Source organism: Achroia grisella, unplaced genomic scaffold (assembly GCF_030625045.1).
Source record: "Achroia grisella isolate CSIRO2021 unplaced genomic scaffold, CSIRO_AGI_Agris_v1 utg1173, whole genome shotgun sequence".
In the NCBI taxonomy this organism is placed as follows: domain Eukaryota; kingdom Metazoa; phylum Arthropoda; class Insecta; order Lepidoptera; family Pyralidae; genus Achroia; species Achroia grisella.
In genome coordinates this window covers 804,299-832,118 of record NW_026712589.1, presented here as the reverse complement: position 1 = coordinate 832,118, position 27,820 = coordinate 804,299, and the positions used below count along the sequence as shown (strand labels likewise).

The following is a 27,820-nucleotide window of genomic DNA, read 5'->3' as shown; positions in this document are numbered from 1 at the left end:
TTCTCTTTATAAACCGTACAGACCTCGACGATGGCACAGTATATCACCACGATTGCAACAGCGCATCCCTAATACGATCACCCTATATAAATTTCCAATATAATTTTAATCATTATCTATTATAATTTATATCTACAGTATTTTAATTATAAATTAAATATAGTGAGATAAGTTTTCTGTTATATTTCGTATTTAGAATTCCTAATTTAAAATTAATATTAATTAAATTAATATTATCTTCATTTATCGATTTTGAATTTCGAATACATCTAATGCGTAATGTTATTTTAATTTATCTTTAGAAATAAATATTATTATTTAATTTAATAATACTAAATTTATTTTATTGTCTATATTTCTACATAATGAGTGGTTCAGGAAAGGGTTTATTGGGTTTGTGGTTATATAGAAATGGTTCTGACTGGCAAGTAAAAAACGAGATTCCACATCATCCGAAATTGGCAGAAATACAAATGGCGGCTCAGCAGCGTGCAGCTTCGGAAGGGGAGAGGATTTCAGTGATATTTACTTTGAAGAACCAAGTCGGCGGATTGGTTCGAGCACTGACTGTATTCCAAGATTTGGGCATCAATGTCCTTCATATAGAATCTAGGAAATCTGTGACTGCCAACGCTGCGGTGAGTTGCAATTTTTTACCTTCAGCGACGGCAATGAATAACTGTCTATTTAGATAAATAGACATGCAATATTTTTTAACATACAAATTTAATTTAATAAACGTAATAATGCCTTGACTATTTTTAGTAAATAAGTAAATATTATATGTAAAGGCGTAACTTATGCATCCCGTCTATAGAAACAATTTGCTAATACAGCAAAATGTTTAGTGATTTAATTTATGTTACTTGTTTGTTTAATTTTTTTTATGTTAATTGCGGATGAAGCAAAAAAAATCTATCAATATACATATATAATAAGAAATTAAACAAAACAAAAGGGAAATAAATAAAATGAATATAAAATATTGAAAATATTTCTGTTTTTTATTCTGTCAAATTGCAGTTATTGCTATTGCATTTAATAAATGAATTTTATTTAGAAACACTTTACCCAGATCTTATAAATGAAAGGATTTCGTTTCATTCCTGATTTCAATTTCATTTTACTGTAATACAATAATAGTTGTTTGTTTTTATTTTTAATTTATGACTAATACGATAATAATTATATTAAATAGTGTTAAATATTATTATATTAACCGATTGTGATATTTCTTAAAAAATATAATCTTTCTTTAAAGCAACTTAATTTATTTATCAATAGTCCTTTATAGACTAAATCTTTTATTTAAATTATATAAATATATATATAAAATAGCAGAATTTTGTTATACATTTTATTTATATATAAATATCATTATTTTAAAATTTATTTTATATCAACTTGGAATGTTACTGTAAACCCAAAATGGATGTTCGCAGAGTATATTAATAGTGAACTACCTAACAATGAGTAAGTGGTATTGCGGTTTACTATTCGATTTGATTATTACACAGTTGCGGTTTTATTTACCATACAATCAAATTAAAATATCTTTATTCATGTTCGTTTATAGCAGCGTTTATGGTATGTCAAATCTACCGTCAGTACGGAGTGCTTTCGAGCTAAGAAGAACTGACAAGAAACTCATCACTTATTCTTTTCAAATGAGTATGATGTATATGTATGAGAATTCAATCAGGGAATAGTGACCACTGGCATATGCTATTTGCTTATGCGCCGGAATTATTCAGTCAGTGGCCGTAATGCTAATAGTACCCACATGCAGCACTCGTTCACGAGTATGGCGGATAAGCTGTCCGAATTTTGAACTTATAATTTATTCATCTAGAATCAACAGTTTAAACTTAATTTTCAGATTGGTATACATTACCTGGATGTCATTCATATATGCCATTATAATAGCCTAGTAAAGACACAAGTGCTGTGTAATATGCAGACCACAATAAAGAACATTATTTATTATAAAATCATATTGTGAAATTAAAAATTAACATTAATAACTATACTAAGAAATAAAATAATAATATTCCTATAATTGCACCAGTGATATTATGTAATGTCGAGACTTACATGAAAAACATATCATAAACTCATTAAGTATAATAGTAGTAACATAGTAGTTAAAATTGTAATAATTACACTAAGTAATATAATAATAATGATCTCATCTATAGATTATAATATGTTGTTTTGATGTAATAAATTTTATTTGACAAAAAAACAAGCTGGAAACCAATCGGTTTGGCGGCTGAAATAGGTGAGCAAATAGCAAATGACTTAGTATCAAGCATACCTAGGTATAAATGAAGGAAATTAGCAGCGAATCATATTCTGTATTTATTTATTATCACAAAAAAGAGATTACCATATGCATAAGTATTCGTATAGAAGCGTGTAGTTAATACAAATACTGGACTGTAGTCTAACACTATATAGCCTAGAAGTTAAATCATAGCGATGCATGCAATATATGCTAGATAATAAAGAGTAAAGTAAACAGAAAGTAGTATAGAACTACGTAATACTATAAATAATTTTGTAGTATTATGTAGTACGTAAGTAGATTTTTTTAATAAAAAATTATAAAAAAAAATACTACATTAAACTACTACTACTACTATACATAACTTCACTGTATTTTAATTTAACTGTTTACGAACTTTAACTGTCTTCGGAACTGATGCAGGGTTAAATAGAAAATATCCCTATTTGAGAAAAGACGCTCATTGTATTGGTGACTCGTTCGGAGTATTAGAATGTAATATAAAGTGTTTATTTGAGTAAATTTGGAGATAAATAGTTACAGATAGATACACAGATTTATATTTTTTTAAACTAGTGAGTTCGCAATAAAATGATTTTGCTAACCAGAATGGTTTACGTTTTAGTTTTTACGTTATTAACAGGCGGATATCCTGGTTGACGTTGAATGCGATCCACGACGAATGGAGCAGCTGCAGAGGATGTTGAAGCGCGAAGTCCAAGATTTCGAAGTGATATCACCACAGGTCGGTGAAGAGTTCCCTCCACCAACCCCGCTCTCTGCTGCAGCCAGCTTCGGTAAGTATGACATATGACAAAAATAATATAACAGAATATATATTTCATAAGAAATAATTATTAATACCAATTTACAAGGAAATACTTTAAAAACCTTTATTTATAGACAACAGTAAATTCTTGTTTATACGTTTTCGTTGTTATTTAAATTAACAATAAAATTCTTGTGAAATACAAAGACTAATCCCGAAACAGTTGTGGTATGGGGATTGAAATATTGATAGACATGTCTTAATATTATATCTTTTTTAAATGTACATATTAAAAATCTTGAAGAATACAAATACTCATTTTTAGTACTATACAGGGAATGAACCTCCGACTATCCCCAATTAAGACAGTAAGTTAAATTACTACGCCACTAAGATTAATTACTTATATTCTGGTTATACGAATCTAACTATTATATTTTTTATAGTTTTATTAAATAATAACAATAATAATCTCAGGACAATTTACACAGCGCCATCTAATCCCAAGTTAACCTATCTCAAATTCAAATTCAAAAAATCTTTATTCATGTAGGTCTATTACAGATTCTTATGATATATCAAATCTACCGTCAGTTCGGAATGATTTCGAGATGAGAAGAACTGACAAGAAACTATCTAAAGCTTATGTTACGGGTACGGGATAACTGATACAAGTACATAGAATTTATTTTTGTAATTATATACATAATATACATAGAAAACACCCAGACCGATACAAAGAATCATACTCATGACTACAAATATTTGTTCCGTGCGAGGAATCGAACCCGCAACCATCGGACGTCAGTTTTATTAGAGATATCGTTGTAAAAGATTATGAATATTAATAATAATATCTACAGAATATTATAATTTACTTGATAACATTTGCTATTATATAGTCAGTGGCTATTCTCAATTACGAGATTGCTATTTGCTATTTAAATTTCAGATTGTCCAACCGAATTTCGGATAGCATTTGCGATGTATAAATGAATGATTAATGAAAAAATTTCAATATAGATATTTTTTTCTTTAGCAAATATTATTTTTTTGTACACTTACTAAGTTTATTTTACAGTTTAGATATAACTATATGTTGTAAGTATTTTTATTATTTATTAGTTATTTGATTTCATTTAAATAGAAAAATCATTTAACATCTAATCAAATTTAATACAATTTTATTATCACAAGGCTATTTTTGTTTATTTATTTTAGCATTTCTTATTAATTTATCTTTATCTTATGTTATTATTATAAATTGTACGGAGATTTCTATTTATTTTATTTTTAGCTTTATTTTTTATTATTTTCTTTTATTTATGTTTCAGAAACTAAGAAATGTAAGTACCCATCTATTAATTTCGTTAAATTTATATCATTAAATTTATTACCCTCGACATTGTGATGTAACACTATATCCTGCGTACTTATACATATTTTAATATCAAATTGTGAATTGCTATAGTAATTAAAAGGTAAGAAATATATACACACTCATACAAATACTTAAATACATTTAAAAAGAAACCTGATTATACCCTTTTTTTGTTCTATTAAATTCCGAATTACAGTAGATTGAAATTAATTTATATATATAATTATATAATAATATTTATATTATATTCGTAACACAAAAAAGTGCATGCGCGTGATAGCAAAAATAAAGCCATTTGACAGTGTAGACCACACTTTCAAAAACTAAAAATATTAACTTGACCGTCTATTTATATATTGGAGATACCTATATTTGTTCATGAGCATCTATCATATTTTAATTTTAAATGTAATAATAGATTAAAAAGGCAACTGGCCCTACCAGAACCTAAAATAGAAATGTTTAGGGCAAGTCCGTATTACGTAATTTATTGTAATATATAACAAAATCGCGGAAACCATAAAACAAGAAGGTAAAATTAATTATATATATAAATTTATTTAAAAAAAGGCTTAAAGAATTACTGACCGACAAAGCTTACTATACAGTAAAATAATTTTTAACAGACGTACTATAGGAGCTAAGTGAACACTACAACAGATTTAAATTATAAATTTAATTTTGGGAATGAGTCATCTACGAAATTACCATACTCTTTAAACAGAGTCCATGTGTATTGTTTATTTATTACATGTAAATTTATGTATATGCATGTACAATTATAAAATAATATATAAATAGATAATTCGTTTCAGATTTCGGTGAAATGGTGTGGTTTCCTCGCAAAATATCCGATTTGGATAGAGCGCAGAATGTACTGATGTACGGTTCTGAGCTCGATGCCGATCATCCAGGCTTCAAGGATCCTATATATCGTAAAAGACGCGAACAATTCGCTGCTATTGCCAACAACTATAAATAGTAAGTGTCGTATATGATACATTGTTTATATTGTGTACTTTTTTTTTAATTGGTGATAATGATATGGTGCACCCACCTGCGCTAACGGTTTATGCTGGCGGGGTACCAGTGGATGATGGTAAGATGAAAATAAGGTCAGATCCGTCAGCCCATAGTGGAAAATTTACTGGGAATTTATCACGATGGTTTCCAGGAGGAACCGCATAACAGTAAATGATATGTACATCGCTAGCAATAAGATTATCAGTCTATATTCCTGACTGTCCTCTTCCCCCTTGCATTCTGTATTAAGTGTCCATAATATATCTATACGATAATATTAAAAGGTGCCGTCTAGTCCCACAGCAAAATTGAGCACAACAATGCATACAATCATACTCGTAAATACAAATCTATGTAACGGCCGGGGAATCGAACCCGCGACCATCAGAACTAAGGCGTTTTGCAAAACTGCTAGACCTCCGACGCCGTGTAGAACCTAATATATTGAATACTAATCAGTATTCTGATTTTTTTTAACATATAACCACAGAATATACATATACATCCAGTCTACAAATTATTATAGTTTCTTTAAGAAACTAGTTTCTTTAAGAAAACATTATTCCGCTTACTAAAATAATTAAGAATTAATCACATAATATAATTTAACATGATCACGTTTTGTTTCAATTATTATTCAAAATAATTACAAAATTACTTCTATGTTATGTAAATATATTAATTTATTGATTTGTTTAAAACATAATACTATATGTTTATATTACTATTCGAAAATTACTTCAATATTATATAAATAAGAGAGTATATATTTAATCTTTTGTTATGCAGTGGGCAACCGATTCCCAAGGTCCAGTACACGGATATTGAAATTAGGACTTGGTAAGTTTACAAATATTATTTATACCGTTGCTATATATTCAGAATTGCCTTGCATTTATTCCATTATATATATATTCTTTTAAATACAGTATTAAACATACTTATGTACAAAGTGGACTTATCTCTAAAAGAGATCTCTACCAGTCATCCAAACATGGAGGCATAGCTATTAGTGGGTAGGTAACATTATTTGTGGTCGGCGCAGTATGTCATCCCCACTGATCACTATCGTCCGTCATATCTGAGCATACCCCACTTTATTCATATCATCTTTCACCCAATCCATCGTTGCTAAATAATATCACTATATAGTATAAAACAAAGTAGCTGTCGCTGTCTGTCCGTCCCTATGTATGCTTAAATCTCTAAAACTACGCAACAGATTTTCAAGCGGTTTTTTTAATAGATAGAGTGATTCAAGAGGAAGGTTTATATGTATAATACATGTGCGAAATCGGGGCTAGTAGATAGTTTATTATACATAGTTTTCGCATGAAACTATGAGAGTTATACTTGTATAATTTGGTCCAGTTTTGGCAATGCGACTGATTATTTTTGTAGACTTATTAGTTTGTTTGACTTCATTATGTTGTGCTAATTATGAATATAAAATTTACACTATACTAGATGTGTTACTTTGCATCTTTTTAAAAGAATTGTAACCGAGATTGTTTTATAACTATATATACATATATAAGACTAAAGTGCTTAAAACTTATTATATTTAATGTGTATTATACTGTATATATACGTTTCATAACTTAGTTATTCTTTCATTAAATAGCTTGCGGTAGAAATTCGCACAAATCTGCGAATTATTTTGCATTGTGGTGTAAAAGCTACAGAAATATATTTTAAAATTTTCCTTGCAAAAATGCGAATCCTATACCCACGCTATATTGCAAAAGTTAATTCAATTAGTTTAAATATATACTTCTAATAATGCAATGTGAACTAATGTACTGTTGTAAAAAGAGAAGAGCAAAAATACGTTCATTTTGTTTTAAAAAAAATAATTTTGACATATTTCTACCTTCTTTATGAGTCTTTTTCTATCAATACCACAAAGGAAAATACTTGATAGTCAGAACTAGACTAGAACTAACTAACTACTTGATAGAGAAAACAGGCACTTCTCGAGTTTTTAAATCATAGCAAGCTTTAAACAATTTTTAAGCATACATATTATCGTATTGTACGTACGAGACAAATTTAAAACAAGTTTATGTTTCAAATATAGCTATTTATGGACTTCTATGGCTTCCAACAACCCTTCTACGGTCATCCTAGGATTAATGGAGTTTTGTATCAGTTGCAAGACAGTCAGGAAGTCATTCACTTAACTTTGAAACAGTAATTTTTAATTAAAAAAAAAACGGAGGCACGTGTCATGAGCACACGGACAAAAGGGCAGCGACTGTTTGAGCTTAGATGTCTGTTGTTTTGAGTTTAGTGCGAACGACTTTAGTTTTACAGTCTTTAAAGCAAATAACAATTATAAGTAATAATAAAGCATATATATTCACTTTATAATAAACTAGCCACTCGCCCGGGCTTCGCTCAGGTACAGTGTTATACTATACCTATATACTTTCCTCTTGAATCACTCTATCTATTAAAAAAAACGTACATAGCTATAAAGATTTAAGCATGCATAGGGCCAGACAAACAGCGACAGCGACTTTTATACTATGTAATGACTATTCAACCTATTTCAAATATAAATCCTATATGGTAAATTGGTATTGCTCTTTGGAATAGATGTTTTTTTTTAAATACCACTTCTGATCTAGAAGCAAGTTTCTTCTTCTTGTGATGAATCTGCGTTCCGAATGAGTGGTACAATCAAAAATATGACTATTCAAAAGTGCTTGTATTGAGTTTATTTGAATAGAGATTATTTCTATTTCGAATTTGCAGGGGAATTGTATTCCGTGAGCTTCATAAACTGTATCAGATGCACGCGTGCGAAGAGTATTTGGAGAACTGGCCACAACTCGTCAAGTACTGCGGCTACAGGGAGGACAATTTACCTCAGGTAATCTCTTGGGGTGATAGCTATTAAATTTTGAGTTTCAGTCAATACGCTTTCCAATGCATATGCTCGTTCGAAACTTTTAACTTCATGATTTTCAATGCCTTTAATGTTTTGTATGTAGTTTTCTTTATTTAGTTATAATCAACTAATATTAATGGCCGCGATAGGATAGCGGTTAATTACAACGCTTTACTTCCGATGGTCACCAGTTCGATTCCCCAACACGATGCAAACATTTGTATTTATGTGTATGATTATATGTAACGGTCTAGGTATATTCTAAGTGTATTATGCATGTATTTACAAAAAACAAAAAGACAAAATTATATATTTTTTAATTTGGCTTAAAAATACATATAAAAATATTACCACAGATAACATAATATGACATTACAGTCTCTACCACGTATTTGGCACATGTCAAATTTAGTATAGATTAATATTGTTAGTTTTTAACATTATTTATCTACAGTGTTACTGAATGTAAAACATCAGCATTATTTTAATGAATTGTACTTAAATTTCGAGCATTGGATGACTACTAGTTTAAAAAAAGTTGCTACATTTTTTCAAATAAATATAACGAATTACTTCATTTATATAATTAAGATATTTATTTATAGTTTATACCTTATCTATTCCCATCTTGCGGTAAGGCAGGTCCGATTTAACTGCGGAAATGCTAGTTAAAATACAGTGTCTCATATGTTCTCTTTGTAAAAGGTTCTGAATCCCGTATGGACTTGAATACGTACCGTCATTAGTTGATTAACTCTCTGTACATTACTGTAATGATACATATATTAAGCGACGAGAGCGGGAATTGAACTGGCTATAGAACTTTCAATGCTAAGTACTAATGAATGGTGAAACAGGACGGTGATATTATTCTATATGCGTATTCATTCGGTCAGGTTTATTTGTCTGTGTATCTTTTGATAGGGCGAGATATTTTGAACTGTTCCCCTCGCTTTGTCCTATTGTTTGAAAAGCTAGGGGTTGAATAATTGGGATTATTAGATCAAGGTCAGCGTCTATAAGTACGATGCTTGGTTTGGTGTAGATCAAATGTATATTACAGGAAATATGTGTCTATTTATATACATACATATATCTGTCAATTTAGTGCTGTATAAGTCATAATAGAATACTCGTAAATATAACTGAAATGTTCCTAATTATATTTGTCGTGAATATAGATATAAATAAACTATATTTTTTACTATGATAGTGGTAAACGAGCATATGGTCAATCTGATGGTAAATGGTGACCTAGCTTACGGACGCTTGAAACACCAGGAATATTACGTGCATTGTACCCTTAAGAAACCTTTTTAAACCCTTCTTAAAAACCCCTTGATGTGATCTCTCGAGAAAAACGCTCGTGGATCGATATATGTAGGTATTAACTGTTGGATCAACCTTGTGGCAAACAATCAGAAACATAAAAAAAAGTAATGAGTAAATATTAAACACTTTTTATTCTGAAAAAATATACGCTAATTACACATTTTAGATCCGATATTATTTTCACAAGCACTATTAGTCTTTGAATACGTAGTTACAATAATAATCTATTGGGGTGGAAGTAGATAGGACTAATTACCCTGTTGACAGCAATCTGCCATATCAGGTTGATTCTCCCTAGAAACAGTCATAGTTATTTTGTCAAGATGGGCTAAATGATCTAACTTCGTAATCATTTTATAATCTTCCACTGATAACCCCGCCATCGTAAACCGTTAGCAGGCGGGTACCTGATTCATTATTATCCATAACAACAAAATTACAAAGATGTATATGTATGAAGTGGTGAAATCAGTTTTCACTACTGACAATAATTTATCTAAAAAAAAGGATGTGAATTTCTTGTATTAGGTAATTTATTATGAAAGTATTGTTAATTTTTTTACAGCTGGAAGATGTGAGCGCTTTCTTGAAGCGGAAGACAGGCTTTCAGCTTCGTCCTGTTGCTGGTTATTTGTCACCTAGAGACTTCCTATCAGGTCTCGCTTTCCGAGTGTTCCACTGCACGCAGTATATTCGGCACTCTTCTGATCCATTCTACACTCCTGAACCGTGTGTATAAGTTTAATTTTTATTTTTATCATAATTGTAAATATTTATTTATTTATTTATTCTTTATTGCACTTTTAAAGATTGTACAATTTGGCGAGCTTAATGCCATATGGCATTCTCTACCAGCTAACCATTAGGTAAGAACAGAAAGCGGTTGATGGGCAGTGGTGGGAAAGGACTAACCTATAATTTTACCTAATATAGGTAAATAGGTTTTCTTAAAAATAATTACAAATATACATACATAAATATAAATATATACCTACTATAATACAATATGTATATATTTATGTATAATATGTATGTATGTTTACGCCTTTTAGTGAGAAGAGGGTCTTGATGGTGTAATCAAAATCGGAGATTCCAAGCTAGTTTTTTAATTACTTGAAAATAGGTTTACAGTGGTTGTGTGTGATAATGCGTATATGATCGTTAGCGAATTTCGAATATGAACTTCTAACCGTTAGCGTATTGTCTCCGGGCCGCTGAAATATCGACGTTCCAGAGTTGCTATGTTAAATAATATTAATATATTGGGCCAAATATAGTACAACCGCGCCTGAGCAATGTGTATATAATTAATATATTCGTTGTATTAAAAAGTAGGTTAATTGTATTAATACAAAATACACATAAATACATGTATTTATGTGTATTTTGTTTTTTTTTATTCTTTTAGCCGTTATCAAGTATATATGCACATCCCAAAGGTTGACTGGGAGAGAATGCATTAAGTCCATCTTTTGTACAAATTCTAGTGGTCAATAAAGCAAATAAACAAATGAAATAAATAAACAAACAATATCAATATGAAATAAATTATAAAATTTGTTTATTTATAATTTGACCCTGAATTCTATTAAATACTAGTTCAGAATTTGGCTAATTGAAGAATTAGAATTGTTTTTATACAATCAATAAATGTTTAGCTAAAACTTACGAGTCAACTAATTGATAAAGTTCTTGGTATATGTTTAAATAATGTTGATTTACAACTAACAAAAATAAATGTTGTTTCATTAATTTTACAAAGTATTAAAAGTTTGCAAGCCAAAACAATGGCGAAATATCTAGATAAAACAATGGCGAAATATATAGATATTTGTAAAGAATGTTAGTATTAATGAAATAGTCTAGACTATTTCATTAATACTAACATTCTTTACACGATCATACCATATTATAGGTATATAAATACATTTCTGTTGTTTTAAAATATCATAAATATAGTAAAACATAATGTACAAATATTTCTTTATTTACTTATCTGAGTGCATTCTTAGTTTGTATCTGTGATAAATCAAACAGTAAATTTATGATTTGTATAACTGGATTGTTCTATTGATTGACTGTTATGTAGGTAATATATATGCTTTAATAATAAACATACATTTTCATTCAGGGACTGTTGCCATGAATTGCTCGGGCACATGCCTTTGCTAGCGAATCCAAGTTTCGCACAGTTCTCTCAGGAGCTTGGTCTGGCATCTTTGGGTGCTACCGATGAAGATATCGATAAATTGGCTACGGTAGGTATTAATATATACATATAAATAAAATTGGAGTGTCTGTTTGTAATATTGAAAAAACCGTTTTTTACTACATGCATACGAATATAAATACGGTACATGTACCAAAATAACATTTTTTACAATTTTTGTCTGTCTGTCTGTTTGTTGCGGATAATCTATGAAATGGCTGGACCGATTTTGATGCGACTTTTATTGGCAGGTAGCCAATGTAATAAGGAGTAACTTAGGCTACTATTATTTTAGAAAAATAAAGTGATGTTGCAAAATTCCACGCGGACGAAGTCGCGGGTACAGCTAGTATCAAACAGTAGACAAAACAAAACAAAAGGCAATTTTTTTTAAAAAATGAGATACCAAAAATTACTGAACTACCTACCGTAGTTCATATTAAATATGACAAAAGAGAACGCAAGACTTTTCACGAGTGATATAACAAAAATGTTGACTAGAGAGTAACTAATATCAAAGCACATATATAAAGGACATACGGATAGCTAAATCCATTATATCTCCCGTTAGAAGCAATTCCTGAGGACTAGTGGATTATACTTATGTACACTAATTTTTTCACTGTCAAATCCTTTACAGTAAAGAAATATCGGTATAAATAGACGTCGTAAAAAACTAGCTAGCGATAAAAATAGGTAAGGTGATAAAAATTTCAAAAGCGTCATCCGTTATGTTCGAATGTTATTTTTTTTCATTGCAGCTCTGCTCCTATTATTTGACAGCCTCGGTGGTCTAGTGGTTTAGCACACCGCTTTACTATCCGCTGGTCGTGGGTTCGATTCCTCGCACGGTACAAACATCTGTATTCATGAGTATCATTGTATCGGTCTGGGTGTTTTCAATGTATATGAATTTATTTACAAAAAAAAATGTATCCATGTATTTATATCAGTTGTCTAGTACCCATAACACAAGCTCTGCTTAGCTTGGGACTAGATGGCGTTATGTGAATTGTCCTGAAATATTATTATTATTATTATACAATAAACAAATAGGAGCAATATTCTTCTAGCCTTGTTTGATAAGTGGTGTACCCAATATTACTTAAAAAAAACAATTGAGTTTCTTGCCAGTTCTTCTCAATTGGATCTATATACCGAGCTGGACGGTAGGGAAAAAAATAAAATTATAATGTAAAAACTTGACGTTCAGAAGTGGCTAAAATGTCCTATATGAATAAATGATTTTTGAATTTGTATACTAAGTACTTAATGGATTTATATTACTTTGTTTAATTCCGCTAAAATCATCATAACGCTAAAAATATCGTAAGAATGATTTTTGAATTTGAATTTACAAAAAAAATCTACTAATCTACATAAGTACCTTAGATTACTCGGAACATCCAAATTGGGATACTTGCCTTTGATATTATTAGTTTTTAGATTAGTTAGTCGCGCATATATTAAGTATAGAATACATGTGAATATCTAAGTGTAAAAGTTTCTATTTAGATAAATATGGATTTTATAAAATTTTTATCTTTATATATATACTAGAGTTTTCTTGATATCATCATTGCCTTGCCTTTATCCCATTATGATGAGTCAGCGTATATTCTTGATAAGGATAAAAAATATCTACAACAGATAAACAGAATAAAAATAGTTTTAATTCTAAAATGTACTTAGTATTATATACTTCAATATATTTTTAATTCTACGATATAACTTGTTAATACTCTTTTCTCTTCTTCTTAATTTCTTGTAGAATTGTTTACATAATAAAAGGAATGAACGTATTTCCTTGCATCTCTACTTCTTTACCGCTGAATTAGTCTGTGGCTTCAACCTAATGGTACCTTCGGGGTAATCTACATATATCTACAATAGATATACAGAATAAAAATAGTTTAATTCAGTTCTAATTCTACGATGTACTTAATATTATATACTTTAATATATTTTTAATTCTACGACATAACTTCTGAATACTCTTCTCTTTTCTTCTTCCTATCTTCTATATTATAAAACAAAAGAACATATTTCTTTGCAGCTCTACTTCTTTACCGTTGAGTTCGGTCTGTGTCGTCAGCCGGACGGTACCTTCCGAGTGTACGGTGCTGGTCTACTTTCTTCGGTGGCTGAACTTCAACATGCTCTGTGCACACCTGACAAGATTAAGCGGTTCGATCCTGACGTTACTGTTAATGAAGAATGTATTATCACATCTTATCAGAACGCTTATTACTACACCGATTCATTTGAAGAAGCTAAGGAGAAGATGAGGTACATAGATTTTTATAATAACAGATAGTCCTCTCCTTTCCATCTTCGTATTAGTAATATATACTTCGATAGTTCACACAACGCCATCTAGTCCCAAGCTACGCAGATCTTGTGTTATTTGTACGAGATAAGTCATTTATGTTGCTTAAATACATTTTTTTTGTAAATACATAAACAATATTAGCAGAAAACACCCAGGCCGATACAAACAATCATATTCATGAATATAAAAGTTTGTATATTTCGAGGAATCGAACTCGCGACCATCGGAAGTGTAGAGGTGTAATCCGCTAACTCTACTTAGCTTATGACTAGACGACGCATTGGTAATTTTCACGACATATTATTATTTACGATTGTAAAGAATAAATCAAATTAAAACCAAATACATTTATTTATTAAGTAGTTGTGCTTTAATTGAGGTAGATTTTTTATGCTATGTTTCGGTTAAGGTATGGAGGCATAAAAACTTAAGTACTTCTGAATTATATGACAGTACATGAAAAATACCATAGACTTCACATAATAACGTGGTTTTGTTCATGTAAAGTGCTGTCATTTAACTTCTGGTAGGCCTTTAGCTTATTTCCCAATTTAGGTACCAAATTTTCTTTTATATATTTTTTTCCTTGCGAAAAGTTGTTCAAACTAATACATACCTGCTATTATTAGTATACGTCATAGCGATTGTTTAGTTTTTACTAGCTACTTTAGTAGTATCTGCTCTAAAGGCATAACGTTCCAGATAAGACGCTAAACGCAGGCAATAGAGTTCATATTACATTACATTATATTACATTGTTTAGTTTTTTAACTATTTATAATTTCAGGGCTTTCGCTGATAGCATACAGCGTCCGTTTGGTGTCCGTTACAATCCATACACCCAGAGTGTTGAGGTTCTCAGCAATGCACAGAAAATAACAGCATTGGTTCGAGAGCTGAGGGGCGATATTTGCATCGTATCGTCAGCTATTAAGAAGATCTCGGCTCAAGATTCTACACTGGATGTTGAAACTATCGCCAATATGCTCCATACTGGGTTACAGGTATCTTCAACATCAAAATAAACCTTATGGCCTATAACTTTAAAGTTAATTTCTTGTGTACGAAATAAATGAACGGTCTATTACTCACTAGATGGTATTGTAAGTTGATATTGCTTTTAATGACCTACATTTATTAATAAAAATATACCTTATGTTACGCAACTGTAAAGTCTATTTCAGTTCGTGTTTAGGGTGTTGTATTTACATGTTCGTTACTTTAGGCCGTTTGTCTAGTGCCCAATAGATGGCACTGTAGTCAAATTAAATGGCGCTATTAAGATTTTTTGCATTTAAAGACCTGTATTTGGTACAGCGCCATCTAGTAGCTACTAGCCAACCTGTTAATCTTAAACAAGAACTGAAATTGCGTGAACCGAAAAGTGTCTAAAATTTTACATATATGCCACGATTCTTAATAAATATAATGACAAACAAATTAACACCCCACATAATGGTAAGGGGGTAATCGTATCTATGTCTAGAAACAGCACAATGGATGTAATTTTTTTTATTACATTTTATTTAAGCTACACACCTGAATCCTTCTTGAGAAATAAGAAAGTTGTCATGTCTCTTATTCTATAATTTCACTAGCTTATCTCAACCAAAGTCAATCATCAAGTCATCAATAAAATCCAAAACTATACTAGAGTTGCTTTGAATTAGTTTAAAACATCTTTAAAATCATGTTTTCTGTGCGAAACCCATTACTCACTATATGATTACTTAAATAACAAACGTGCATGAACAACTGTTGCTATAACAGTTGCTCATGCACGGAATTTTCATTTAATTTTAGATATAGACACCTATATAAGTACACAATATCTACAACCAGGCATCTAAAAAAAAAAGAAATTCAGTTGAGATTCTTGCCAGTTCTTCTCAACTAAATCTGTATACCATACTGAACTGTAGAAAACGAATATTAACCAAAAAACTTGACGTACATAAGCAAATTAAATATCATATATGAATAAATGATTTTTGATATGTTTTGAATCTTCAATCGAAACAGTTTACAAGTCAAGCTGCTTTACTAAAATAGATAAATATAGATAAGTACCCACTCAAACTACTTCAGTTAATTACAAAATTTCATACCTTGTTTATTACGTTCATACTTGTTCGTTCAACTGTATAATTGAAAACGTAGAGTTCAGTAGTTTTCATAATTCATGAATATTAAGTGCCTGTTAGATTAATAATAGCAGTATCTTTAGCCATTTCAGGCTGATAACACTTTTAATTTATACTAGAGAACTTGTACATAAACTATGAATGTATTTTTTTCATAAATTACAATCAATAATCAATATTTATACGGAAAATTAAAAAGAAAACACGATATTTTGGCACCGTTCAACCGCTATGCTAAACTAATATAAAGAAAAAGAGGTAAGATCCTGTGATTTTGTTCTAATTTCACGCAAAAATAATAAATAAATAAATAAATTCATTAAAAAATACTGTAATCAGTATGAACAGGTGTGATGGAAAGAGATTCTACAATTATAAAAATTATATCAATTTGTTATTCTATTTGCAATGAATCCTATAAAGTGTTTTATAAATTTACTAGCTACTTGCCCCGGCTTCGCCCGGGTGTACATGTATCATACATATAAACCTTCCTCTCGAATCACTCTATCTATTAAAAAAAATCGTTTTAGAATCCGTTGCGTAGTTTTAAAGATTTAAGCATACATAGATGCTAGACAGCGAAAGCGACTATGTTTTATACTATGTAATGGAAAAAAAAACAAAAACTAATTTGGTTGTGGGTATAATTTGTGTATTTATAAAAAAAATCTATTCCAGTATTTCTATCTGTTGCTTAGTGACTTTAGTGAAACTGTCTTTAGTTTTGCTCTATGAATTATCCTGAGTTTTTCTAATATACTTTAGAATAACTTTATTCTAGATTATATTAAAAAAACTCAGGATGGCGGCTTATTTATGAGTACGCTTAGATCTAATAAACTACGCAACAGATATTGAACACTTTACGTCAATAGGATGTTACGTTAGTATTATTATAAAGATAAATAATAATATCAAATAAATAACCCTGGACAATTAACACAGCGCTAGTCTGGTCCCACGGTAAACATAGCTTGTGTTATGGGACAACTGATATAAATACTGAAATATAAACATAATAAAAATCCAAACATGTTTAAACATACTCATAAATTAAAATTGCTTGCATCGTACAAGAAATCGAACCCTGACCATAGCAAGTAAAGGCGTGTTCTAAACCACTAAAAAAATGTAATGACTATTCAAAAGTGTTTCAATGTAATTTTATTTGAATAAATGATTTTCTATTCTATTCTAAACCACCGAGGCCGGTAATATATATAAAGAACTGAAAAATTATTTGTCTTTATAACATTAGTTCAGATCTTGTTCTTTCTAACAATGTGGTAATACAGAAAAATTGCTTGTTAGAACCCTTTGTGACAACTGCAAAGCATTCCACCCCGGGCCCGTCGAAGACCCGCAATGCGGAGTTTCGTATTTCCGGCACTATGTTATATATATATATATATATTCTTTATTGCACAGATAATAAAAAGATATTATAATTTAGAGACAATGTGAGCAAAGGTGGACTTATCCCTAGAAGAGATCTCTTCCAGTCAACCTAAAACAGTGGGATATGTGGTACTGAGTGGGTAATAATTGGTGCAAACAAAAAAAAAAATGTCAAAGGATAGATACTAAATAAAATTAAAATAACAAATTGTATAATCTAAAACAAAAGTAAAATACATAAATACGTATATACATAAATATAAATAGTAATACAAAAATATAGGAATAAACATACATATCATATAATACATAAATATATTCATCATAATAAACAAATACATAAATATGTTAAAAAGTAATTGATTTGTACGTAAGCCGCTGCAAAAACTGTCGCCTGTGTAGCGAATAAAACAATAAAGCCGCGATATATTGTTCCCATGGCTGGGATATGATAGCCACGTTCTGGAAATTTATGCCCTCTCTTGTTTATGTACACTACTCATATACCTTCACGAGGAAGGCCGAAAAAGAGATGGATGGACTGTGTGAAAGATGATATGGTAAGAAAGGATGTAAATAACGCGATGACTGCGAACAGGGATGAATGGAAGCGAAAAACATATTACGCCGACCCCAAATAAATGGGATAAGGAAGAAGCAGATGATGACTCATATACGTTCACGACTGCTATTCTAGTTGGGGTATTTTGATATTTATAACTTCAACTATCCAATACTGACACAACGATCGTGATTTCGTATATAGACCGAAGTAATAAATCTTTATGAATTAATTTATTTTCTGAATTTGCGGTATAAATAAAAAAAAAGGTCACCGAAGGACCAGATTTTGGTATAACCATTAAATTTGATAATATGAGAAACTTACTCTATTTGAAAGGCGACAGAGCGACGTATGCTATATATAGACGACCTCAGTGGTCTAGCGGTTTAGCACTTTGCCTTTCTTCCAATGGTCGTAAGTTCAATTCCTCGCACGGCACAGATATTTATATTCATTGACTATTTGTAGCTATCTGGATGTGTTCTTTGTATATTGCATGTATTAAAAAAATATGAAAATGTATTTATGGATTTATGACTATTATCTATTACACATAACACAAGCTCTTGCTTAGGTTGGGACTACAGCACTGTTTGAGTTGTCCTGAAATATTATTATTCTAATTGAAGTGGAAAATGTAGTGTAGGATGCCCCGCAGCTAGGTGGAGCGACGACATGTAGGGTTCTGTGTAATACCTGGAAGAGAAGGGATCAAGATCGTGCGCACTGGCATGCCTTGGGAGAAGCCTCTGTTCAGTCGTAAACTGCAATGTGTTGGTGATGATTATCATTATTATGATCCGATTCATATAATTATGAGCACCCGAAGGAAGCCAAGTGAGCCCACAGTCTATGTTATAGGTCGTGAAGTTATATAATTATGTAGCTGACCCGGCGAACTTTTTTTTTTTTTTGTATGATAATGGAATGGTTCACCGGAACGGTTTACGCTGGCGGGGCACCAGTAGAGGATGATAAGATGAGCATGAGGTCAGGTCAGTTAGCCCATCGTGACATTTATCAGGAATTTAACACAATGGTTTCCAGGGGGAACCGCGTGGAGGTCGACCTGACATGGTACATTGTACATTACTAACAAGCCCCTTCCCGGCGAACATCGTAACGCCTAACAGTCGATTCTTTATTTTTTTAGTTTATTCAATACTTACTCTACTATTCGGGACGCCAGGTCAGCTGGGATTACAGAAAAATGTTGTTTTTAGGTATTTTTAGGCAATTTCCTCGAAGAACCATCCTCGTACTACAATTCTAAAAAAAGATTTAGCGAAATCGGTTCAGTAGTTCTCGAGATTTGCGCTTACCAACACATGCAGCGATTCATTATTATATTATCTATAATATAAAAATGAATGAAATGAATGAATAAAATAAAATGAATGAATAAAAATGAAAATATGTCTGTTTTTTTTTATATTTCAGGTCAACGAAAGAAGTCCGCAAAGTACTTCTGGCAATAGCTCCCCAAATTCCGACAGGGGCATTTCACCAAAACCAGAACCTACTAAATAAATATGATCTCTACGATTTCCGTATAATATTAATGTTACCCATACTAGCTAGCTATGTATTACTAATATGTCCTCTTATTGTTATATACTTCTGTAATATGTATAACGTTATCACTGTACCCATAGTTGAATGAATAAATGAATCGTGAATCTAATAATGTTTAAATTTTCTATCCTATATGCATAAACTAATTTTGATACTCGGTGGTCTAGTGGTTTAACACGCCGCTTTACTATCCGATGGTCGCGGGTTCATTCCTCGCACGGTACAAACATTTTGTATTTATGAAAATGATTGTTTGAATCAGTCTGGGCGTCTTCTATGTATAATGTATTTATTTACAAAAAAAATGTATTCATGTATTTACATCAGTTGTCTAGTACCCATAACACAGCGCTGTATTAATTGTTCTGATATGTTATTTGATACTTTATCCCATTATTTGGGGTCGGCGCAGTATGTCATTCTCTTCCACTGCTCTCTATCGGTTGTCATATCTAAACTTACTCTTCTTTTATTCATATCATCTTTCACACAATCCATCCATCTTTTCTTAGGGCGTCCCCTCCCTTTACATCCATCCACATTCATATTATACACTTTCCATAAGACATGGTCCTCATTCCTCCGCATAACATGCCCATACCAGCTCAACTTTCAAACTTCCTGTTCTGATATGTTATTATTATTATAAAAAAAGACAGATAAAATCTTTATTTTTCAATTGTTATATAGTTTACAATTACTGTCTTGCAAAACTCCTATGGGTGTTTGTCTACATATTTATATATATTATTTTATATAGTAATTTTAACGCACTCTTAAAATACAGTATTCCGCTTTTATAATATTTATATATTACTTAATATTAAATTAGAAAAAGAATTTTTATATGTTTTTTAAGTTTCTGGGTATATGATGTATATATATCTAAAAACGTGTTTTTTATTAAGCAGCAATAGTATGCGATATTAATTATTAATATTATAGATTATATGTAGCTGGTGGACACTATGTTAAACCTAATTTAATTTAAAAATGATTATGTATTTTTTATTCACAACAAGCTCATTTGAAAACCTGAGTTTCTTGTCAGTTCTTCTTAGCTAAGAAGTACTCTGAATTGACGGTTGATTTGATACATCGTTAATGTCTGAAATAGACAAAAATAGAGATATTACAATTTTAATTTGTCGAATTGTATCATCATCTGTTTTTTTATAATCCCATTTGGGGTCAGCACATTATTATAAATGCGAAATTTTATATAACTTTCTTACCCAATTTATTTTAAGTAAACATGAATTCATAAACGTGAATATGGATATCCGGTTATCTTGTAATAATATTATGAATAGACATTGCTATTTCTCGGAACTAAGATGCCATTCTCTTTATCCTTTAATTTCAGTGTCTAATTTATTTTAATAAGGAAGAGTGTCTTTAAATGAAACTATGACCTCTTCTCATGAAGCGTTTATTGTAACAACTTAACGTTTTTGAATTACATAGGTGTGGAGTATCCACCCTTTTTATTGGTGCTCATATGTGTCGCGTGATGAGCAGTGCTTCTCACTGATCGATGATGTCCATGAGCAATGCCGTCATCGACGCAACGTTTGACGACCAGTGGTGGTAGAGGATGGCGCCTGTAAGTTCGAGCATTATACTGCTCACAGCAGAATTGCTACTACTGTTTTAACATATTTATTTATTTAACCTTTAATGCGTAAATATATATGGCGAACTTAACATCAAAGGGCATTCTCTGCAGACAAACAGAGAAATTAGTAAGCGGCGCATTATACGAGTAGTTTAAAAATATATCTACATGGTAAATTTTTATCATAATTCATAGACGTATCTAAAATATTACATTTAATTTATCAATAATACATATTATTTTATATACATACTTATATATAATACATAAGTATCGAAATCATATGAACCCAAACACATCTTACAAAGCGAGCTGTTTAGATGAAATAGGTGGGACTGTACACACGCTGGCAGCAATTCAAATTCAAAATATTTCTATTCAATATTTCTTTTCATGTAGGTCTATGAAGACTCTTATGACATGTCAAATCTACCGTCAGTTCGGAATGATTTCGAGATGAGAAGAACTGACAAGAAACTCTGCTCGTAATCTTTTCAAATAGGGTTCTACATGTTTACTATAATACAGATTCGTTTTTAAAATCAAAATTTCGAAGAATAGATTGACCACCAGTATATACTACTGCAAAAGCAAAGTCTAATCAGTGTTCGTAACCCGAACAGACCAGTCCAAATTTACAGTCTAAATAAGAATATAGAAACTATTAATGTAATCCATAAATCATATGTCCATATGATTGCTGATACAACTGAATCTGTAAAGATAAGAAGACTTTTTTAAACTATAATACCGTTGGCCTGAAAAACTCCATGCTACAGGCTCGGAAGAAAACCTCTCAACCTGTTTGGTGGTTGAAATAGGTAAAACCAAGGATGTTATGTATATGAAATTTCGGATACGGAAACGTTTCGGATAAACGAATGATTATTATACCGGATACGATTACGGATGCGGATATACAATTTCGGATTATCAGTTAGTTTCGGATAATATTTTTTATTAAGGAATTTTAAAAGTAAAATAAAAATGGCTAATAAAATGTTTACATGACGTTTCTCAATTAGGCCCCGCTATTATGCGAAACTTTTATTTCGGATTCGGTTCATCATCATCATCGCAGCCAGGAAGACGTCCACTGCTGGACATAGGCCTCCCCCAAAGATCTCCACGACGATCGGTCCTGCGCTGCTCGCATCCAATGCCTTCCAGCGATCTTGACCAGATCGTCGGTCCACCTTGCTGGAGGCCTTCCCACGCTACGTCTTCCGGTCCGTGGTCGCCACTCGAGGACTTTATTGCCCCAACGGCCATCTGTCCTACGAGCTATGTGCCCCATTGCCACTTCAGAGTCGCAATTCTTCGGGCTATGTCGGATTCGGTTACGGTTACGAATATTTTTTTATATCGGATATCCGATAGTTTCGGTTACGGTTAAGGAGGTCCCTAACATCCCTGTGTAAAACTTAGGTACTTATACAGACTACTTTTTGCGAAGTCTATATCTTTTTTAAAAATCTCTCTGAAATATGAAAGGCTATACTATACTATGTTAAGAAATAACATATCAAAATAACAATGATACCTTGACAAAGTGTATAATTATTCTCGATGTTTCTACAATCTTCGCCAGGAAAATTATAGTGGAATTGATCATGACCTATAAAACATTTTGAAATGTTTATCTAAAATTATAAATGGCGTACAAGTGCGTCGCTCACGAGATTATAAAATATTAATTTGGATTACACTCGACAAGCGTATAAGGTCGACCCTAAAATATTGACTAAAGATTATAAACTCTACATTAATCTAATTGTAAAACAATAAATCTCATTAATTATAATGAATTAAATATGATGAAGTAATAGAAAGTTGAAAGAAAAATATAATATAATATAGTGTATAGTATAATATGCGAATAAGTCAACAGTAAAGTAATGTGTAGACAAAACTAATAATAATAATAATAATCATAATCTCAGGACAATTCACACAGCGCCATCTAGACCCAAGTTAAGCTAGCTAAAGCTTGTGTTATAGGTACTAGATAACTGATACATATACATAGATATTTTTTTTTGTAAATACATATATATTATACATAGAAAACATCCAGACCGATACAAACAATCACACTCATGAATACAAATGTTTGTGCGAGGAATCGAACCCGCGACCATAGGTCGTAAAGCGGTGTGCCAGACCGCTAGACCACCGAGGTCGTCTATATTTATAAATTGAAATGACTCAAAATATTGACTAAAGAATTTAAAACTTTACGTTTATCTTTATACTAGCTGTGTCCGCGACTTTGTTCGCACGCACGCAACCGAAGCTCTCAAATATGAATTTTCTCCGTTTCCACTACATTTATCACTGATGCTTCGTTTCTATTGGTCGTAGCATCATATAGCATTAATTAATTATGTTTAATAGTTATGGTAATAGATAGTTGAAAGAAAAATATAATATAATATATGTAAAATAGAATAAGTCAACAGTAAAGTAATGTGTAAACAAAACTATTTTTACATGAAATGAAACAAAATATTGATTTGAAAGAATTAAAAAATGTACATTTATCTTTACATTAATCTAATTTTAAAACATTAAATCTCATTAATTATATCATTTTAATAAATTTCATTATACAAATAATTAATAATAATATCAATAAATTTCGTTCGGTAATTTATTTTAAAATCTAAACACATTAGTATATAAATTTCAGCATTAGTATAACTACGATTAATAACATTTATGATTAAATAAAATACACATTTTAAATTGAATAAATTTAACAACTTTCATAATTAGTTAAATAATATACTTAGTAAAGAAACTAATTACTGTACCTGTATAATTCACAGAGGCGTTTATTAACAATGTATAAATTTTAAAGAATAAAGACAATAATTAGGTTTGTGTTTCGATAAAGAGAATTACGCAAAGTCCATTTAAAATTGAAATCGTGTCAAATTATAGATCGTAATCCTAACTTTGTTGGTGATAGAAATAAATCGATAGTTTTATAACGTAAAATAAACAATTATTGGATCGATTCCAGCATTCGAATATGTAAATTATACGCACGAGAAAAATATACATGCCATCAGGGCAATTCGATTGCTATATAACGATCAGAATCATCAATCGATGCTCAATCCAAATCCGCCGATCTTTTAGATTAGTTTGGGCCGAGTGCCAAAATTCAGTATGCCATATTTTTTTTTTAATAAAATGACGCAACGACCACAGATTGTACAGTTCAATAAATGAACTGTGATGATATTATGCACACTTATTTTATAAATACACGACCCGAAGATGTTGCCGATCATTTGATTGTTATGTATGTACCTGTGAAGCGGAAGATGGTGCTATTACGCGAATATTAAATGCCAGTCCTTGGCAGTGCTTCTTGAATTTAATTATAACTACTTACGTATCTGTCAAAATCGTATGAAAGTTGGCAAGTGAGCGACACGAGTGGAGACAAAATTAACTCTTAACATTGAAATCGTGGATGTCACAGGTTTGGATATTTCTGAATTAACCCAGTTAAAGCTGTAATTTGGGAGTTCTATAATTTATTAGTCGTTGGTAGTGCCGCATGACGTTTACGGGCCGTTTCTTTTGTATGCTTTTCTATAATAATTGTAATTTCCACTGTTAATTAACGTATTCTCATTGTGTGATTAACACATAATTAATATATTTAGAATACGTTCTATCACGTGCCATCTTTATTATAAAAGATATTCATCAGATATTAATTAGATATTCATAATTTTTATCACTATCCCTACTTTCCAATTTGGCTAGATACATTATTTGAGACCTGCCAAGAAATTCAACAAGTAATTTTTTTATCAGTTTGTTCTTGTGCGATTAATACATGATTTTGAATAGATTATAATCAAATTCAATGACAAATATTCTTTATTCAAATAGAATACTTTCTATCACGTGCAATTTTTATTCATATTCATAATTTTTATGACTATCCTTACTCTCCAATTTGGCTAGATACATTATTTGAGACCTGCCAAAAAATTCAATAGGTAATTTTTTATCAGTTTGTCCTTGTGTGATTAATACATAATTTTGAATAGATTATAATCAAATTCAATTACAAATATTCTTTATTCAAATAGAATACTTTCTATCACGTGCCATTTTTATATAGATATTCACTACTTTCCAATTTGGCTAGATATATTATTTGAGACCTGCCAAAAATTTTTTTTCATATTTATAGAATATTTATAATATATAGAATACTTTCTGCCACCTGCCAATTTTACGGATATTCATCATTTTTATCACTATCCTTACTTTCCAATTTGGCTAGATATTTGAGAAGACGAGCCAATAAATTCAACAAATACATTATTATCAGTTTATCAGTTTTAATATTACTAATATTACAAATGCGAAAGTTTATGAGTATGGACGGATGTTTGTTATTCTTTCACGCAAAAATTACTGAACGGTTTTTTTTTAAACTTTACCGTATATAAGCTTATATATCAGAATGTAAAAATAACACATGGGTTATAAATTTCATGTAGGTGAATTGGCACTGATTTAGTTAGTTTTAACAGCTGGTGGCTGCTGCTATTAGTTACCCAATTTTTTTTTCCTTTTAATTATTTCAGGATGACTAACGGTGTAATTTTACAGCTTACTGATCATATTAAATTGTTACATGCCAATAAATAATCTTCACTAATGGTATTAGTAGTTATAAACAATTTACTTATAGTGTATAAAATAAGGTCATATTTTGTTTGTATGATTAAACTTTTAGGGAATGTGATTGACGCCATACTATAAGAGATAACATCTTGTACGTTATTCGATTTCTACGTTGATTATCGCATGCCTCTTACTTGTTATACTGTAATTATATATATAAAAAACATCTATTAAAAAGAGCAACACACAAGTTTCTTGCTCAATCTTCTTGTGATGAATCTGCATTGCGAAGTGCTTGTAATGAGTTTATTTGAATAAAGATTATTTCTATTTCTATTCAATTATCAGTTATCAATATTTAGCTGTTTCATACTTTTAAAGTAAATTATTTCATAGTTGGGTAGTTTAAAAATCTGTTATTGCTTTTTAATAAATTATAGTATACCTATGTGAATGGAGCAGGAACACAACTATTAATAAAACTCTTTAATAATTGTATTAAACATGTATATATCCCAAGAGCCCTCTTGGGAAGTGAATTAGTACTCAAAAGTGACATACAAAAAACTATTACAAAATTTATAAAAATAATTGTGGATACGCTGCCAGCAACAACCTATTTTTGATCATTTAAGTATTTAACTAAAACATTTAATAATAAAAACTCAGTGCAATTTACACAGCGTCATCTACTGCCAAGGTAAGCAGAGCGTGTGTTACGAGTACTAGACAGCTGATATAAATACACAAATACATTGTACATTCATAGAAAATACCAAGACCGATACAAATAATCATAGTAATGAATACAATGTGTATAAAATGCGAAGAATCCAACTGAGACTATTCAGTTCTGAGGTCCAACCAATTGTGATGGTAATAGTAAGTTGAAAAATCTATACTAATATTATAAAGCTTGTTTCTTAGTTTGTTTGAAAGCGCTAATCTCGGGAACTACTGATTCGAATTGAAAAACTATTGTGTTGGACAGTCCATTTGTCGAGAAACGCTTTGAGCTCTATATCATTACGCTACGACCAATATAAGCGAAGCATCGTAAGTGTGATGCAGACGAAGTTACGTGGGTCAGCTAGTATAATATAAAAACGAATAAGCCAACAGTAATGTAATGTAATAATAATAATAATCATAGCCTGAAACAATTAGAAATACAAAAAACACTTTACATCACCCTTCAAAAAGCTGCCATCTTAAATACCTGTCGTACAGTCCGAAAATTTCTCGAAATCGATGAAAATGATATAACACCAGTCACACCAGGCACACAATAAGTACACACACACTCACGCATACATACACGCGCACACACACATACACACACTCTGCACTTACTTGGTTTCGGCCCGTAAGTGTGGAGAAAACCAGCAATAGCTGAGAAAAAATAAAGAATAATAATAATAACCCTGGACAATTCACACAACGCCATCTAGTCCCAAGCTAAGCAGAGCTTGTGTTATGGGTACTAGACAACTGATATAAATACATGGATACATTTTTTTTTTTAAATAAACACATATTATACATAGAAAACACCCAAACCGATACAAACAATCATACTCATGAATACAAATGATTGTACCGTGCAAGGAATCGAACGCATGACCA

At 30.8% G+C, this 27,820-nt stretch overlaps 1 protein-coding gene across 1 annotated transcript; it reads left to right on the top strand.

The window, feature by feature from the left end:
* The first annotated feature begins 365 nt into the window (after nt 1-365).
* Nucleotides 366-19,916, top strand: LOC131851094 (tryptophan 5-hydroxylase 1). Its single transcript, XM_059201525.1, has 10 exons — nt 366-638; nt 2,931-3,084; nt 5,253-5,418; nt 6,250-6,300; nt 8,221-8,338; nt 10,254-10,417; nt 11,820-11,946; nt 13,954-14,186; nt 15,017-15,233; nt 19,780-19,916. Exons 1-10 carry the CDS (start codon nt 366-368, stop codon nt 19,867-19,869), a joined length of 1,593 nt encoding a protein of 530 aa, XP_059057508.1. The 3' UTR covers nt 19,870-19,916.
* Nucleotides 19,917-27,820: the final 7,904 nt, after the last annotated feature.

What these genes read in the sequence shown, in the direction of transcription:
- LOC131851094 (XM_059201525.1), top strand. Translation starts at nt 366, where the DNA reads ATGAGTGGTTCAGGAAAGGGTTTATTGGGTTTGTGGTTATATAGAAAT. An exon ending in GATATTGAAATTAGGACTTG is followed by an intron (nt 6,301 to 8,220) that starts GTAAGTTTACAA and finishes TCGAATTTGCAG; the next exon opens with GGGAATTGTATTCCGTGAGC. An exon ending in TGCTCCATACTGGGTTACAG is followed by an intron (nt 15,234 to 19,779) that starts GTATCTTCAACA and finishes TTTATATTTCAG; the next exon opens with GTCAACGAAAGAAGTCCGCA.